Below are 17,463 nucleotides of genomic sequence, written 5' to 3'. Positions count from 1 at the left end.
GCTGCCTGACAGTTGACAGTTTTCGCCTGGAGTGAGGTTGGTTCGAATGCAGTGCTTTCGTATCGATTTTATGTATCGGGGTAACTTTACCAACGAGCCAGTCGTCTGGGAGCCGTTCTTGTTGCAATAATGCATTAAAAATGATTTCCAAGTATCGAGAAGCCCATTAAGCGCATATTCGCAAAAAGTCACCTGGAATTCCATCCTGACCCACAGGTGTTTTAGAACTGAGGTTAAACAGCGCGAATCAAACAAGGACACAAGAAAACAAATACCTTGTTTTATACGCACTGTTTAACCTCAGTTCTAAATGTGAACCAACTAGCCCTCATCAAGATCTTACTAACACAGATTTTTGTTCTTTATTGTTTATCAGTAGCGATAGCATTCGTTCATAGCTAACTGGTACTTCTGGCATATCTGACACGTGTGAAAATGATGTTACTGTAGTTGGAGCAGACAGAGCGGAAGAACTTATTATGGTAAGACAATTTCCGAATAGTCGGTTATGATTTTATCGTTAACAATGCTGTATTGGCTTTAAGTGGTTTGCGACAAGTGATGCCATAAGTGAAGATGAAGTTCATAAGTGTGTCCTCGTAAAATTTCTTTTTTGCTCGCCTAAGCTTTTTCCTTCAGACGAACACTCTCGCGTTATCCATGAATTACGCTTACTTCTTTTTTTTTCATAATGGTACGAATGAGTGAAAGATAATGGTTTTGAATCTTGCCCACAACGAATTGACGTCATCGTGAGAGCTCAGACTTTCAAGATGAAATGACAAATAATTAATGATGGTCGTGCCGTCAGCTTTAGCAAAACTGGTGGCGTGCCCAGTGTATTCTTTAACATTTGTTGCGGGAACCTTGGTTTTGATTTGTACAAATACAAGTTGATGGTCTGATATGCCATCTTCAACTGCTACCTGATACTTTTAAACTGTTCGTATTCCAATATGGACTGCACTGTTCCCGGATTTCGAGTGCTTTTCTGTACCACCTGTGTTAAATCGTTAGCGGAAGCAACGTTGAGCAGCACTTCGCAGCCAGCTCGTTCTCTTTAATTGAGTTCCAGTCAACCCCGCGCAAGTTAAAACCCCGGCAATTAATAACCACTGGTTTCACGCCTTCTGTAGTCCTTAGTGTTTGATGGCCCCTAAGTATTCTATCGATGCGTTAGGGGATGCTAATAGATTGCTCCTATACCGACTAAAGTAGTTTCCAATTTGCTTTGGTACCATGCGCTCTCGTGATGAGGGATGCCAATAATCTTTACACATTTAATATTTTACTCTACTATAATTGCAACTCCTGCTCCTCTAGTTTCGTTATCATTACCTACTATCTTACAACCTGGAAGTAAGAACTCGCAACCCTGCATTTCTGGTCGCAGCAACATTTCCTTAACAATAACTAGACGGGGGTCATAACTGCCTAGCACGTCACCGACTTTATTCAAGAGGCTTCGAATATTGACGGTTATAGGTCGACAGTCTGTTTCCTGGAAGACGGTATAGGTTCGATAGTCACTATCAGTCGGTGCATTCTTTCATTGTGTCAATTTGTTTACGGGAATTTCCATACCATGAAACGGCTATCCTTAGAATAATCCCATGCATAGACATTGTTACCTAGAGTAAACTTGTCGCTGTTTAAGCGCACGCGCGAGCGTTCTTTTTCTTTCAACACAGACTTCCAGAGTAACCTGCGCTTATTCGGTATTTCTTTTGAATTGTCGCCGACAATTGCCAACGAATAGTCGCCACGAATAGCCGCAACGAATAGTAGATCGCCAGAAAATAGTCGTTGCCAACGCCAACGTCCGAATTAAAGATAAACGCAGACTATCCAGCAGTGTAGTGGTGGTAGAAATTATAGCGAACGCCACGTATGGCAGCGCAAGTTCGAAGTCACGGTGGTCAGCCGACACGTACTTCGAAAGCATGTCCTTTAGTGTCCTATTCGAGCGCTCGGTGAGCCCGTTTGTCTGGGTATAGTATGACGTGGTGATCTTGTGCCGAGTAGAGCCGCAGGATAGGATATCGTCGATTGCTTTGCACAGGAAAGTATGGCCTCGGTCAGTCAGCAATTGACGTGGGACCCCGTATACTAAAATTACGTCACGAAGTCCGCCGCATCTGTAGCACAGCTGGTCATCAGACTTCGGGTTTTTGTATAGTGCGCCACGTAATCGGTAGTGACATATAGCATGTAGGAAAAGGTCCGAGAAAGTCCAAACCTACACAGAAGGGCTCAGATGGGATGTCGATGGGCTGAAGGTAACCAGCAGAAAGCTTAGTCGGCTACTTACGGCGTTAACAAAGCTCCCAGGCGCTTACAAACGCCGCATAGAATGGGCTAGGCCCAACCGAATATAAGCAACGGCCCACGCAGTCATGTGTGCGATTAACACCAAGGTGGCCAGAGGTTGAGGCATCGTAAAGCTGACGGAGAACTGTGGAGCACAAGTGTGATGGTACAAGTAGAAGATGAGCGCAGTCAGTGTGGATGTTAGACCGATGTAAGGTACCATCGTTCAGGCTGAACATGTGCACAGAGGCGTCGCGAGGAGAGGATTCCAAGTGCTCGATTATTACCCGCCGCTGTTCTTCGGCGACGTTAAGGAACGGCTCACGGAAAAGCCCCAATTGAGACTCCCTGTCCTGTATATGACCGTGTAGGTGTACTCTTGCACGCGCTGTGTCCATCGAACGAGTCTACCTGTAGGGTCTTTATAAGAGGCGAGGCACGAGAGGTCATGGCTGTCGGAAACTACTGTAAACGGTCCACTAAATAGATAAGGGCGAAATTTGCAACTGCCCACACAAGAGCGAGGCACTCACGTTATGTAATTGAGTAATTTCGCTCCGATGCGCACAGCAGCATGCTAGCATAAGCGTTTAGGCACTTCGCTCCACGTTGACGTTGGGCGTCGGTGCGGATTCCGGTTTCGGTGGGTCGAAGTGGGCCCAAGTTGTCAGGAGTGTGTTTAGATCGGAGAAAGCCGCCCCTTGTGCAGGACCCCTGGCTAATTGGCATCTTGTTTAAGACGATCTGTGTGCAGAGCCCCACAAAGGTGTGCACATCTTTGGCAGATTGCCACAGGGATGTCACGGCTCGAATCTTTTCTCAGTCACGTTGCACGCCGGCAGCGTCCACAATATGGCCTAGGATGATAGTGCAGCAATATGCAAAACGACACATCAATGAATTCTGCTGAAGTCTGGCACGGCGGAACACGCTAACAACTGCCGAGAGACCTTCGAGGCGAGTACCAAACGTAGGCGATAACACAATTACATCGTCTAAATAATAGAACCATGTGCACCACTTGAACCCATGAATCAGTTAATAGCTCACTAGAATGTGCCAGTGGCATTACACAGACTGAGAGGCATGACCTTGAACTGCTAAAGCCCATCAGGAGTTACAAAAACCGTTTTCTCTCGGTCCATGAGGCACACAGCAATCTACGACATCCAGATTCAAAGTCGATAGAAGCGAAGCGAGGAGCACCATGCAGACAATCAAGGGCACCATCAATTAGAGGTAGCGGGTAAGAGCCTTCGTAATGTTGAGATACCGATAGTCCACACGAACCCTAAAACTACAGGGAACGCCTAGGGACTGTAGGATGGCTCGGTACTGTCTTTCACAAGTATCTTGTTAACTTCCTGCTGGATGACGCTTTGCTCAGACGCCGACACTAGATAGGGGCATAGGCGAAGAAAGCTGGGATCGCGTTTGTTTATGCGATGTGCGACACCACTCACCTGGCTCTAAGGCTCATTACCGAAGTCGAAAATGTCTAGATACGCCTTGAGAAAACGTCTGAGGCGGAAGGTCATTGACGAACATGTTGCGAATTTCCTTCTCAGGACATGTATTGCATGTAGAGAGTAAGGGTGGTCTACGAAAAAAGCCTCTTTGGAAGTACTCGCTTAATGAAGCCGAAATTTACAAGTGGAAGACAGGCTCTGTTTGCTGTAAAGCCTCTTTCACGTGCAAGCGAAAATGCTCGCGAATCCCGCCGCCGCGCCGCAGAAATCTGTTTCGAGCGGCGGCGGCGGCACTACCGGCGGGAGTGGCGAGGTTCGGGCAAGTTGGAATTTCATCGCGGTGGCAGAGCGGCAGCACCGTTTCCGAACGGCCCGCCTCGCCACGTGACCAGTGGAAGACTAGTGCGGGAAAGCCTGCGCATAGGACGATGTTTATTTACTTGCTACACGTGGTACGGGCAACATGCTAAGAGAGCTTTTCAACGAATTGCTAATTGCTAAGCGCAGGATATGTATTTATAAAATAAATATTTAAGAGGCAGGGACGAAGCAATGCTTATGTTGGTCTACCAAAACTGGCTGAAAGTCCCGTGTTTTTGCAAGCAGCATTGCTATTCGCGGCGGTGGAAAACGCGCGGCGACAGTGCATGTGAAACAAAACCTCGCCAAAGGCTTCGCAGCGCCGCGCCACTGTTCGCTCCATTTGCTCAATCGCTTGCATGTGAATCAGGCTTAACGCTCAGGACCATGTAGGGTTCAGCGATACCGTGCGTGAGCAGGACGTAGTCATCCTCACCTGGAAGAGCTGGCGAAGATGATAGTGTGTCACGCTTTTAGATGGTAGGTGAAGATAATCGATGCAATGTAAGCGAGACGAAGGATATTAGGCACTGGTTTAACAGAGGCGAGGCAGCTAAAGGCAGCTAAGATGCCGGTGGAGTAGTCAGAGTGGAATTGGCAGAAAGAGAGAAGGCGCTGCGCAAGGACCGTAAAAATAACCGCCTGGTGAGGAGCAACGGTAATCCGAGCTAGGCACATCCCAACACCGACCATCGCACCATCATCGACATGAACGAATCGGCTTGTGAGAAGTGCAAGGATCTTCATGCAGCGGCGAAAACTTGCACTCATGACAGAGATGTGCGTCCCACCATAAACCATAGCTCTGGCAGGGATGCCGTCGACGTGTGTTTCAAGAATGTTCTGGTTACGTAAGGGCAGTTGGGGATTTTTGGGTCAAGATCGAGAGTGCAGCTTCACCTCCAGAAATTGCGCGGTCTAGTCTACCGCATTGACTCGGCTGTCCTCGCTGCCGCGTCTCCCCGCAGAGCACCACAAGTTGTTTCCCGAATAAGAGCAGGTATATCACTACAACAAGAAGCGGTTTTGTAGCTGTGAGCCGCGATACAAACCGCAATCCGGGCCTCCCTGACTCCGGAGGCGCGCATACGAGGAGTAGAAAATCGCCCTGGTGAGCACCCCGAACCCTGAACCTGGCGAATGTGGCTTCCCCGGACAAGTCTTGCAAGGGTATAATCACAGGCACCCTACCTGTACCTACCGAGGAAGTCTGTATGAATGATACGGTCACCTATTAACATAATTCAAGCCCGACCTTTCGGAAAGAACTGAGCATGCCTCTACACATTCGAGGGCAGGCGAATTCCCAGCTACGTATAATTTCAAAGCGCGGAATTTCGATGCAGACCTTTCCGCCCAGTCACCGAAGTATGCCATTGCTGTCTCCGAACAGGACATCGACATGGCATCTGCCCGTACCCACAAGGACGGCAGTGCTGGAACAGCGGCATGCTTAACCAACATCCCAACATCGACTTGGGTTGTCCGGTTCATCAGAGGGGACCCGGGCCCCTCTGATGAACCGGACAACTTAAGTCGATGTTGGAATGTTGGTTAAGACTATTTCGTGTAGTCGTATTGGGTCCCTATGGGTGCTGGCGCACATCATACACTGAGGAGGGATACCGAGGTATTGATGAAAAACCAACAACCAGACGACATCCCTAAAGAATGTCTACAACCAAGGACCGCACAGCACCACCCGACCTGAATAACCGAAACTAGCATACCATGAAAAGAAGCCCATATTTAACCCCGAGTACCTCCTGCGACACCTGCGACACCACTAGGTAACCACCCGCCACGCCCTCCTGCGCAATGTGCCACCAGAAGCGAGTCCATGTGGCCAGTATTCCTCCCACGAGAGCCCACCCGTGCACCTGGCTTGGCGGGAGGAGGGGGGCCCAAGATGTCATCTGGTTTGGCAACCGGATGGCGCCTTTATACCGACAGCTGCAAGAACGGCAGCAACCCCTGGCCGACACCGAGAAGTCGCCCGTTAAGCAGGCCTCCTCAATACCCATCCAGCGCTGTTTCATGCACCAGTCATCTTAAAACAGATCTGTGCACAATATTTCCAAACCCCATTATTCACACAAAGCCTAACCCAAATATTTCTTAAATTTGTAAACGACAACCTCCAGGCCGCTAAAACACAGTTGGTGAGCATAAACAATCCGCAACAGACCCGCAACAAACCTTAAGCATAAGCAACCCAAACCTGCAGCCGCCGCTGACACCCCAGCCCGCGGAAGAGGTGACCAGCACACAACGGGAATTTGGACCGCCTTAACGCCTCACTATAGCCAATTCCTATAAGCGACAGAACTTGGGTAGAGCGGGCTTACCTCCTCCACCCAACGGAATTGCAGACACATCATAAACATACTCGCCCAATTTGCCGCAAGAACCCGCCAGATATAGTGGCCTGCAAGAAACAGGGTCCGTGTCTCTATGCTTGCAGGGATAGACGTGGCATTCGTAACATCACTTACCGCTATTCTTATTAATAAAACCCTCCCCTTCATAGACCGAACCCCTACGGAGGTTTCTTCAGAAGGAGGAACCCAGTACACCACTCTCGAGATGATCCCTCCAACCCCACATGGAGAAAACGATTGTGGCTAGCCAAATATACAGTCCCCTTAAAGATAAGGGCACAAGGTCACCGGAAATTCTTTTTCTTCCTCAAACACGTTACTGACATCAAATCATAGTGCGCGACTTTAACAACCCGCAACCTTATACAGAGCACTTGATCCAAGTGATCCACGATGATTCAAACAGTCCTAACGCAATTTTCCAAAGAATTTCAGCCCAAGGTTTAGCCCCTCGTTGACACTCCGCACGTGCATAGCCGTGGCGGATCATCATCATCACAGTCTGGCTACACCCACTGCAAAGCCTCTCCCATACTTCTCCAACTATCCTGATCATGTGCTAATTGCGGCCATGTTGTCCCTGCAAACTCATCCTCCCACCTAACTTTCTACCAACTCCTGCTACGCTTCCCTTGTCTTGGAATCCAGTCGGTAATCCTTAATGACCATCGGTTATCTTCCCTCCTATTACATGCCCTGCCCATGCCCATTTCTTTTTCTTGATTTCAACTAAGATGTCATTGACTCGTGTTTCTACCCTCACCGAATCTGCTCTCTTCTTGCCCCCCCCTCAACGTTACACCCATTATTCTTTCCATAGCTCGTTGTGTCGTCCTCAGTTTAAGCAGAACCATTTTCATAAGCCTCCAGCTTTCTGGCCCGTAGGTCAATACTGGTAAGAAAGCTGTTATACACTTTTCTCTTGAGAGATAATTGCAACCTGCTGTTCTTTATCTGAGAATGCCTGCCAAGCGCACCCAGCACATATGTATTATTCTGATTATTTCAGCCTCATGATGCGGATCCGCGGTCACTATCTGCGCTAAGTAGATAGTAGTAGATATCTTCCCTAAGTAGATTCCCTTACCACATACAGCGCCCTGTTACCTATCGTTAATTGCAGTTCTCGTCCGAGAGTGGTAACCATTACTTTAATTTCCAGCAGATTAATTTTTAGACCTACCCTTCTGCTTTGCCTGTCCAGATCAGTGAGCGTGGATTGCAAGTGACCCCCGGAGTTACTAAGCAAGGCAATACCATCAGCTAAACTCAAATTACTAAGGTATTCTCCGTTACCTCTTACCTCCAATTCTTACTAATCCAGGTCTATAAATGCCTCCTGAAAACACACTGAATAGGAATGGAGAGTTCGTATCACCCTGCCTGACGCCCTTCTTTATTCGGATTCTGTTGCTACGGTGGCTGGGGAGCCGCTATATATATCTATAAGCATTTTTTAAATAAGGCTCGTCTACGCCCCGATCCCGTGATTCCTGCATGACTACTGAGGCTTCGACTGAATAAAACGCTTCGTCGTAATCAATGAAAGCTATAGATAAGGGTTGGTTATATTCCGCACATTTCCCTATGACGTGATTGATAGTGTGAATATCGTCTATTTTTGAGTAGCCTTTACGAATTCCTGCCTGGTCGTTTGACAGAAGTCGACGGTGTTCCTGATTATATTTGCATTTACCATAGTAAATATTTTGTAGGCAAGGACACTAAGCTGATCGGTCTTTAATTTTTTAAGTATTTGGCGTCCCTTTCTTATGGATTAGATTATGTTGTCGTTCTTCCTAGATTCCGGTATGCTCGAGGTCATGAGGCATGGCGTATACACGGTGAACAGTTTTTCTAGAACAATCTGCCTACCATCCTTCAAGAAATGTGCTGTTACCTGATCCTCACCAGCTGCCGTCCCCCTTTGCATAGCTCCCAAGACTTTCTTTCGTTATTCAGGCGTTACTTGTTGTATGCCAAATTCCTCTAGACTATTTCCTTTTGCATTATCGTCGTGGGTGTCACTTGTACTGTATAAATCTTTGTAGAACCACTCAGTAATAATATTGCAGGCTTTGTCTCTTAACGCATGCATCTGATCCTTGCCTACTCGTAGTTTCTTCTTCACTGCTTTTAGGCTTCTTCCGTTCCTGAGTGCATACTCCTTATACCTTATGCTTCTTTATGTCAGCTATGTTACGGTTGTTGATTAACCTATAAATTCTGCCAGTTCAATTCTAGCTGTAGAGTTAGAGGCTTTCATACTTTGGCGTTTCTTAATCAGATTTTTCATCTCCTGCGATAGCTTACCGGTATCCTGTCTAACGAAGTTACCACCGACTTCTGTTGCACACTTCTTAATGATGCCCTTAAGATTGTCGTTCATTGCTTCAACACTAAGGCCATCTTCCTGAGTTAAAGCCGAATACCTGCTCTGTAGCTTGATCCGGAATTCCTCAGTTGTCGCATCAGGCCGAAAGATACGCGTTTTGGGAGATATCTTCGCATTTTCCTGTTACCGTTAACTCACTGAGCGGCTTCTTGTGTGCGGTAAGAGAGAAAATAGAGGATACCACACCGCAAACCTTGGAGTCTTAGACTCAAAAGATACAACACGCTATCGACATAGCTGGCAGAAAGTCTAAGAACGCCAACCAAGAATGCCCTCCAAGTAAACCCCCACACTTCCTCCATCTATGGAGGCTCGTGGAAGCCTCTTCAAAAGATGGCGCCAAATGACTTAATCTTCGTATCACGGCAGTCAGGCTGCATAATATGCCACGAGCTTGCTGAAACAAACAGGGCTAACTTTTGCAGCACACTCAAACAAACGCTGGGCACAAAATGTGCCTGGAAAATCCCGAGGGCTCTTCTCGAACCCATTTCCACCAAAACCCACGCGGACACAACTACTTATTAGCTGATTTACTTACAGGAGCACAAGGGCGCGGATATTATGGCACATACCAAAAACCTACATATTCCGCAGCCTATATACACATTCGAACGCACCCTTTCAACGCAGCCTGATCCGCACTAAAATTTGGATGAAGATGTCACACTCCCGGAGGTGAAAAAGGCCCTTGCATATATTACCAGGAACACCGCACTAGGGCCTGGCCGGATAATGTACGAAGTCCTCCGAAATTTAGATAGCATCATTGCAGGATCTCACAGATCTGTTTAACGAACACTGGCGAAATGGCACCCTGTCCGTCGATTGGAAACACGCCCAGAATAATCTTATTTCGAAACAGTAAATCCTTACTGCCTCAAAATTGTCGAACTATCTCGCTCACGAGTTGTGCAGGCAATCTTTTTGAGCACTTGATTGTCGGGCGAGTAAAACCGCATGGAGAAGCTAAGCATTTCTTCCCCGAGTTTGGCTTTCACCTCAACCTATCGGGACAGGATCTCTTTCTGCATATTAAGGATACCCTATTGTATCCCAAACGACGGACGGCCCACAGCAGAACCATCCTAGCATTAGACATATAAAAGGCCTTTCACAACGTGGGACACGAACATATTCTAGGACCGCTGGAACCACAGGTTGCGGTCGTAAGACCTCAAAGCTTTTTTGGAAAATCGCACTGCCGAGATTAGATTAGGTTCACTCATATCCACCACTTTTGCCCTCCCAAACAGGGGCACACCACAGAAAGCAGTCCTATCAACATTATTATCACCACCACTTGCCAGAGAGCTCGCAGGTATACCTAACTTGCACCACTCTTTCTATGCGGATGATATGACACTGGGTGTCACAAAGCTCTATTGGGGACGTCCTACAGACAGCTATCAGGGCCATACAACTGCAAATTAGTATAATGGGACTCTTCTGCTCGCCAGAAAAGTTCGAATTGCTCAAGATTGCACCTGACAAGTGCGACCCAAGCATGTACCTGTTCGTACACGATCAACCAGTCCCTAACGCACATAAAATAAGGATACTTGGTCAGCGCATCTAATCTAACCTAGACGCCGGTTCTACGCTGAACCTCTTCGATAAGCAAATAAAGCAAATTTCAAGACTAGTTCACCGGATTGCGTCGCGCGAACAGTCTGTCTGAAAAGCATGCCAGGCGAATGATTAATGCTTTGGTGGTCAGTCGCCTCGCCTACAACCTCCCGTATCACCACCTTACTCAAAAACAAATGGATCAGGCTAATAGTCTAATCAGGCGGGCGATTAAGACCGCACTGGGGCTACAGGTGCGCACCAGCACTACCGGCCTCCGACCGACTGGTCCCAAAAATACCGTCCAAGACATCACAGGTAGAGAGGAGTAATCAACTCCTGCGCCTTTCCCGAATTTCCACGGGGGTGAAACCTACTCCGAACTCTAGGGGGTGAACCAAGCTGCGCAATTCCCAATAAAGAGCCGTGGTTCCCCATTCCTGTAAGGCCCGCGAATAACATCAAATTCAAACTGTCTCCACGAAACAAATTCGCACCGCTATCCGGTCCGAATTTAGGCGCGGGCTGATTACTACACCCGGCGTTATCAGAATCGCGAAGACGCCCTCTGTGTCGACGCCGCGGTCGGTCAGCTCGAAAGAACGGTCATGACTGCTGCCATGACGGCAGACGGACGTTGGACCACGCACCCAACCGCATAGAAAAAGCACCAGCGGGGGTCTACACCTACCACCAGATTGCTACCTGCTACAGGAAAATTAGACGAGATTTACCTCACCCTCACCATTCCCTTACCCTCCATCAGAGTTCAATGTGGTGCCAGATGCAGACCAAGGAATTTATTTCTCCCTATCTGGCGCATTTATTTTGCCTTGCTTTCGACAATTCACAATGTACCACCTGCCGAGCGCCCCGGGCTGATCTTTTCCACGGTATTTGTATCTATCCCAAACCCATGGTGGTAGAGCCTGTTCCGTACCTTTTCTTTTCCTCGGGGAAGGCCTCTCTTCAGCCACTTGCTCGAATGACCAGCTCTGCCTGGTAGACAGGGCTGGTCAAGTTCATTGATTCCTATGGAACAGTGAATTATCTGTGGTAGCAGCTGGCTCCCCCAGAGTACAAGGATGCATTTGCAATGCACAGAACGTCGGCTTGCTTCGCAATACTATTTCCTGTGGCCACCTTCCAGGCAGATACACATACATCGTTACATCGTTACAGTCGTCGGTGCGTGCAGAAAGACTTTCCATACATGCACGAATATTTTCTCATACCACAATAAAAGCACCGGGATAAAAATCCGTATTCCACGTATGCAGCCGCACGTTTGCCAAAGTAAAGCTACTATATGCCGGTCTAAGCAAATATATATAAATGCGTGCTTATATTTTGTGTCTATGAATTATGGATATACCTATACCCGCAATACATATATCCAGGCTAAGTTCGAGTTACTAACATCGCCTTGCACTGCGTAAAAGAACAAGCGGTGCTCGAAATGTTCATGTTTCTTTTTTTACGTGCCACTTTTCCAATATGAAGTGCCCACTCTAAGTGGAAGAAGCGTTTGAGTTGACACGCTTATGGCAAAATTTAGCGAGGAACACCACTGCCCGCGCTGAATTGGAGGGTCAACCGTGTTAGGGAGAGGAATGGCATTACGAAGTAAATACGCACAACGCTTCTTTACGACAATATTCATCCCCCCCCCTGTTCTGCTCCAATGTGTATCTGCGCAAATATTTGAAGGGCCACAGTAATCAGACTTAGTGTTTTCTTGTCATGCGAAAGCTTTTAATCAGAATAAGTCTCTATATAACTCGGTCTCTTACCGGTACCTGCAACACCTGAAGTTATCGAATTTTTTTGTGCACCAACACTCCTCAACATGACAACTGACTTTTCTGATTGCAACAATTCTACTTTTTATATTGCTTGCATATTGATTGCACTGTAAACTGGAACTGCTTGCTTATCACAAAAAGATAATTTCTTTCCTATTCTCTACTAAACATGTTTTTTCGCATTGTTTTACACTGTAAGCAATGCCTCGTGCAAATTTTTCATCTCCATATGAGAGCTTATGCTCACTTGGATTCCTACACACACCGTCTGTTACGTTTGTAACTTCTGTGCTCGTGTCTTTAAAAGCTATTTAGGGTACGAGCATAGCCTGAATTACGTATTGCGCTGCTAAGCACGAAGATATGATATCCAGTCCCCGCCGCGGAGGCCGCATAATGATGGGCGCGAAGTGCAAAAAGGCCGTGTGTTCGGCGTACGTTAATGAGCCCCAGGCACTCGAAATTAACCGGAGTGCCTCACTATGGTTTAGCTCCTAGTCAGATTGTGGTTTTAGCGCGTAAAGCTATATATAGCAAGGGAATTTTAGCATGAATTGAGGCATAGGCCGTAATTCATGCTAAAAATACAGGTTGTCCCACACAACTTCAGCCAAAGATTTAAATATAAAAGGCCCTCCAGATGCGAGTTGAATCGAATGCATAATGTTGGCGCCGGCCTAGAGTTAGTCAGGCTGTTTTTTATTTTGCCGTTAACTTGTAGTTGTAGATCACCTTGAGAAACCTCCCAGTAAATTGTTTCCAATACGATTTGTCTTGCGTTGTCTTTCGCGTTCCAAAGAAAGCCCACGAAATATGAACAAAATCGGCTGCAGCAGCGAGACTGGGCCGTGACAGGGCTTTATGTCTTGTGTAGGAATCTGGGCATGCGGCTTTTATCGCATGAAGGCGCAAATACGTGCTGCTGGCTGAGTGGTGCCGAAGCGATAAGTGTTTAATACCCTTGTTACACGGGCAGCTTAACCGTGTTAACGCGAACCGTAGTCCGCCAGGTTTGCATGGGCTATTCCGATCACGATAAATGGTCTTATGACGCGTCGCGTGATCTCTTGTCTACAGGCTTAATTTTCTATAATTTTGCTTCGACATTTGTTTACAGTGGTATAAAGATGTTATTTTTTAGCGAAACAATTGTCATATTTGAGAGTTTTAACGTGTAAGACTGTTTCGCACGTGTAGGCTATTTATTTTCCATACTCCTGCTCAGTTGTGAGCATGCGTGGTGGGCATAAAACTATATAAAAACTCAGAATTAAGGATCACGGATGAGTAATTATCAAATAAAATTAGGTCCACTGAACGAAAAGTTTAAAGATATCTTAATGAACGTCAACTAACAAACATTGGTTACATAATTAAAGGAGTACAACTTTATGCCAATGCGCTTTGGAATTATACGCTTGCATTTACAAAAAAATAATTAAGAAGGAAAAAAAGGCAGTGCTTTTATGTGTGAATGTATGTACACTGCGATTTCACATTGCGCAATTATCGCAAAAAGTACATGTTAAATATGCTGAAGTTATAAGTTTAAAACAGCGCCATCAAATTGGACAAGAAAGTGAGACGCACAGAAACACGTTTGGACTACTTGAGCGCAGATCGGCCAGATTATCTTCATAAATGCGTATCAGTGCCTCAGTTGTCGCATCAGGCCAAATGATACGCTTTTTGAAAGATATCTGGGAAGCGCCAGCGCTGCACTCGGGAGAAGTACCCTCCGCCATTTTGCCCATTTCCGAAACGTCGGGTACACTAAACCTAGTTTGCCAAGCTCGGTTGGCGGTCAACCGCGGCTAGCGACCTTACCGCAGTTTCGCTTGCCGTGTAGCCGTGCTAACCGCATTTAGCGATGACCGCCGTTACCTTAAACGCGGTTAAAGTCGCCCGTGTAACATGGGTATCTGGAGACCAAAGAGAACAAGAATATAGCTTTATTTTTTGATGCTTTAAATGGGAGAGCTGGCAGCCTGCCGACGGAGTGTAATGGGCTTCGATGGGGAGGCGGCGTTAGGGCCGGAATTATTTTCCAGTGACCTTCAATCCAAAAAGCGCCCTTTGATTATAATGCGTGTTCGAAGATGTCACCATCTGCTACAATGCACATTTGGCATCTCAGAGGCATATTATCTGATCTGTTCTTCAGGGATCAGGGATGGAGCTGCAGACTTGTCTTTTTCTTGTAGGTTCTATGGTGTTGTGGTTGTGTCCGGTATACTTGATCCTTGACGTAGCCCCAGAGAAAGAAATCGAAGGGAGGTATCTCTGGCGACCACCATGATGCTGATACCAAATATCCTTGATCCTAGGCAATGGAACTTCGCAAAAACAAATCCTCAAGCATTCCATCAAAGATGTCATTGACGTATCTTTCGCCTGTGTGTGAGTGTGTTATCAAAAAATACGGGGCCAATGATAGTGCCACCGTAAATTCCAAACAACACATCAACCGTCTACTGATATATTTGTGATGTGTCTTGAAAACCCAGTGGGGGTTTTCAACGCTCCTATAGTGAGCGTTGTGTATTTTCCCTTGGTCATTAAGTGAGAAGGTAGCTTCGTCGGTCCACAGTATTCTGTTTACAAAGCCTGGGTCCTTTTCAGGTCTTCATTATAATCCAGTTTGCAAGGTCATTTCGATTTCGAAATCGCGAGGCTCCAGCAACTGGTGCAGCTACACCTGGTACGGATGAAGTTTTTTCGGATCCACATACAAGTGTTAGTAGTGTGGGGGCTGAAGACCCCCACTACGAACACGTGCATGTGGGTCCGAAGAAAACTCACTGAATCTCTGTTTCAATGTCCACGGCCACGGGTGAAGACTTATGTCGTTTCTTCGTAAGAGTTCCAGTCTGTCTTAGAGGTTCATATGCATGCACAATCATGATTTAGCTCGGACGCGTACATGAACGCCAGCGTTGAAAAACTCAGCTGCGCGCCTTCTATGCCCACTTGATGCACATAGAGCCAAATCCGAAGAAAACTCACAGAATATGATATGGCCGTCCATACTTAAAAGTTAATTATGCATTTGGTTCAACTCGCGTCCGGAGTGCCTTTCATTTTTAGAACGTTGGCTCAAGTTGTGGCACAACCTGTATGTTCATGCACAATATATATGCACAATATATATCAGAGTAATCTGCATTCCCGAGAAATAGGTTATGAACTAGGAACTCCTTACAATCGATGAAAGTTAGTCTTATTCCGCAAGAAAGTTGCATAATATAATTCGTTGTGACCGATTCTGATTCAACTGCCCATTTTTATACAATGTGGCCACCATCCAAATATACCGGGTGCTATCGACAGGCGGCGAATAACGAACGTCCACACTCACATATAGAGCGTCGTACTTACGAGTGTTTTTGGTTCCTTCCAGGTTTCTCCTTCACATTCTGAAGTGACGACAAGCGCTTCGAGACTGTAAGTAAAAGATTGTATCAGTAAATCTATTTAGGCGCACAAGTGCAAAAACTTGTACGTTTACTTTTTTCTTTCGCGCGCTAGATATGCGAGAATCTATCGAGAATTCTGCGACATACCACAGCTAAGCAATTGGACAGCCTCACGCGAAGTTTCTCCGCCGATGCCAGTGCATCTTTCCCCTGCCGGAGGCGGACGATGTCACACGGGGCTCACGCCCTCCCTCTCCGCGTATCGTTTTGCCAGCTGCAGCCAGCTTGCGTTGAGGCCGGCCATCATAGACGTCCAAATGTTAAGCACGCGAGCGTGTGTATTCGTTGTTGGTGACTGAAGAGAGGGCGTTTGATTGCCTAACATGATATTTGGCGCCATCTCCGCCTCGGATTGTCCCGGTATTTGCACTATCTTCGGGATAGGCCCACGTATGGAGAGTGCTTAACGCCTGCTTCACCTCCGCTGCGGCTCGGCTTGGATCTTCGGGATCGGCCCACGTATGGTTAGTTCTTAACGTCTGCTTCACTTCCACCGTCACTTCCAGCGTGGGTCGGCACACAGCACTGTCTTCGAGATCGGTCCACGTATGAAAAATTGTTGATGTGTGTCCACGGAGAGGAGATCCGCCAGAACCTAGTCATAAACAATTTCGCTGTAACATTAACGTAACGTTACTTGTGTGACTGGAACCGTATTCGAACTTTGTAGAATCAGAGTTTCGTCATGGGGTTGATTACCAGGAACGGCGTGCGCATTCCGATAGAGCGGTAATGTACGAACAGCTGTGTACGCAACTCTGGGTGCAACGACCCCCTCCCCCCTGCCTGCCCAAGATGCTGAAATAATCCCTCTACTACGGCGTCCTTCACCGTCCACTTACCAATGTCTGAACGGTAAACCGCGTAATTTAGTATACCAAGCTCCCGCGAGACTCCTGTGCACCGTTTTATGCATATCTACAACGGGCACCATTACCGATAAACTAGTACGATAATCAGTTCCTTTGTGCGGTTTCCGGCACTGAAAGCACGGAGTGCTGATTCTACAAAACGTACACTAGACCAATAAATACTAAAGTTGCTGCAGACTCATTGAGTCTGCTAACTCGACGAACTTTTCTTTAGCATTATTTTACCGTTAGTGTTCATGCTTTCCTTCTTTAGGCCACAATGGCTAATATCTTATTATCTTAAAATTTAACTTGTTGCTAAGGTTTGGTTGGGTGTAAAATTACTTTATGAAAACGCATTTCCCTACATTTCAGATGTGCTGAAATATTGCAGGCCACTTTTTTTTTGCGAAATGCTCGGCGAATCGAACGTAACAACGTAAAGTTAGCTGCGCTTTCGCTACGGTGGAACCGGGAAAATATTTGTTCGAGCTTGATCCAGATCGGAGGACGTCTTTCGACAGAAAGCACTAGTGAAGTGCCGTCCGCGGCTACATTTCGCGCGCAAACCGCCGGGCACAAGATCGGGCATCGAAAGTACCGCTATACCAAAGAGGACCACGCGATGCTCCCTCGGCCGTTTTAAAGCTTTTGCAGTAGGTTATACTCGCTACTGCGCCGCAGCGCCCATGCGCTGGTTGCCCTTTAGACCAGCCAAGGTTTCTCAATTTTTCAAGCGCTTACATCTTCTGCATCAAGGTAAACAAGCTATTCAAGCAAACAGGCTAAATAACAACTGCAAACAAATTATCAGATTCTCTATAGGAAGGGTATAGGCCAGGTAACT

At 46.8% G+C, this 17,463-nt stretch overlaps 1 protein-coding gene across 10 annotated transcripts in view; it reads right to left on the bottom strand.

Annotated features, from left to right (window-relative positions):
* Positions 1 to 17,463, bottom strand: part of LOC142557006 (uncharacterized) — a 304,338-nt gene that overhangs the window by 112,214 nt on the left and 174,661 nt on the right. For 8 of the 10 annotated variants that reach the window (XM_075668534.1, XM_075668535.1, XM_075668536.1 and 5 more), the window contains exon 3: positions 15,668 to 15,731. The exons of the other annotated variants lie outside the window; for them this stretch is intronic. In XM_075668534.1, coding sequence (XP_075524649.1) covers positions 15,668 to 15,731 — 64 coding nt within the window. The remainder of the gene's footprint in view (positions 1 to 15,667; positions 15,732 to 17,463) is intronic. 10 annotated transcript variants of the gene reach the window in all.

This window comes from Dermacentor variabilis, chromosome 9 (assembly GCF_050947875.1).
Source record: "Dermacentor variabilis isolate Ectoservices chromosome 9, ASM5094787v1, whole genome shotgun sequence".
In the NCBI taxonomy this organism is placed as follows: Eukaryota; Metazoa; Arthropoda; class Arachnida; order Ixodida; family Ixodidae; genus Dermacentor; species Dermacentor variabilis.
The sequence above is the reverse complement of the archived record's forward strand: the minus strand, read 5'-3'. Positions and strand labels throughout refer to the sequence as shown.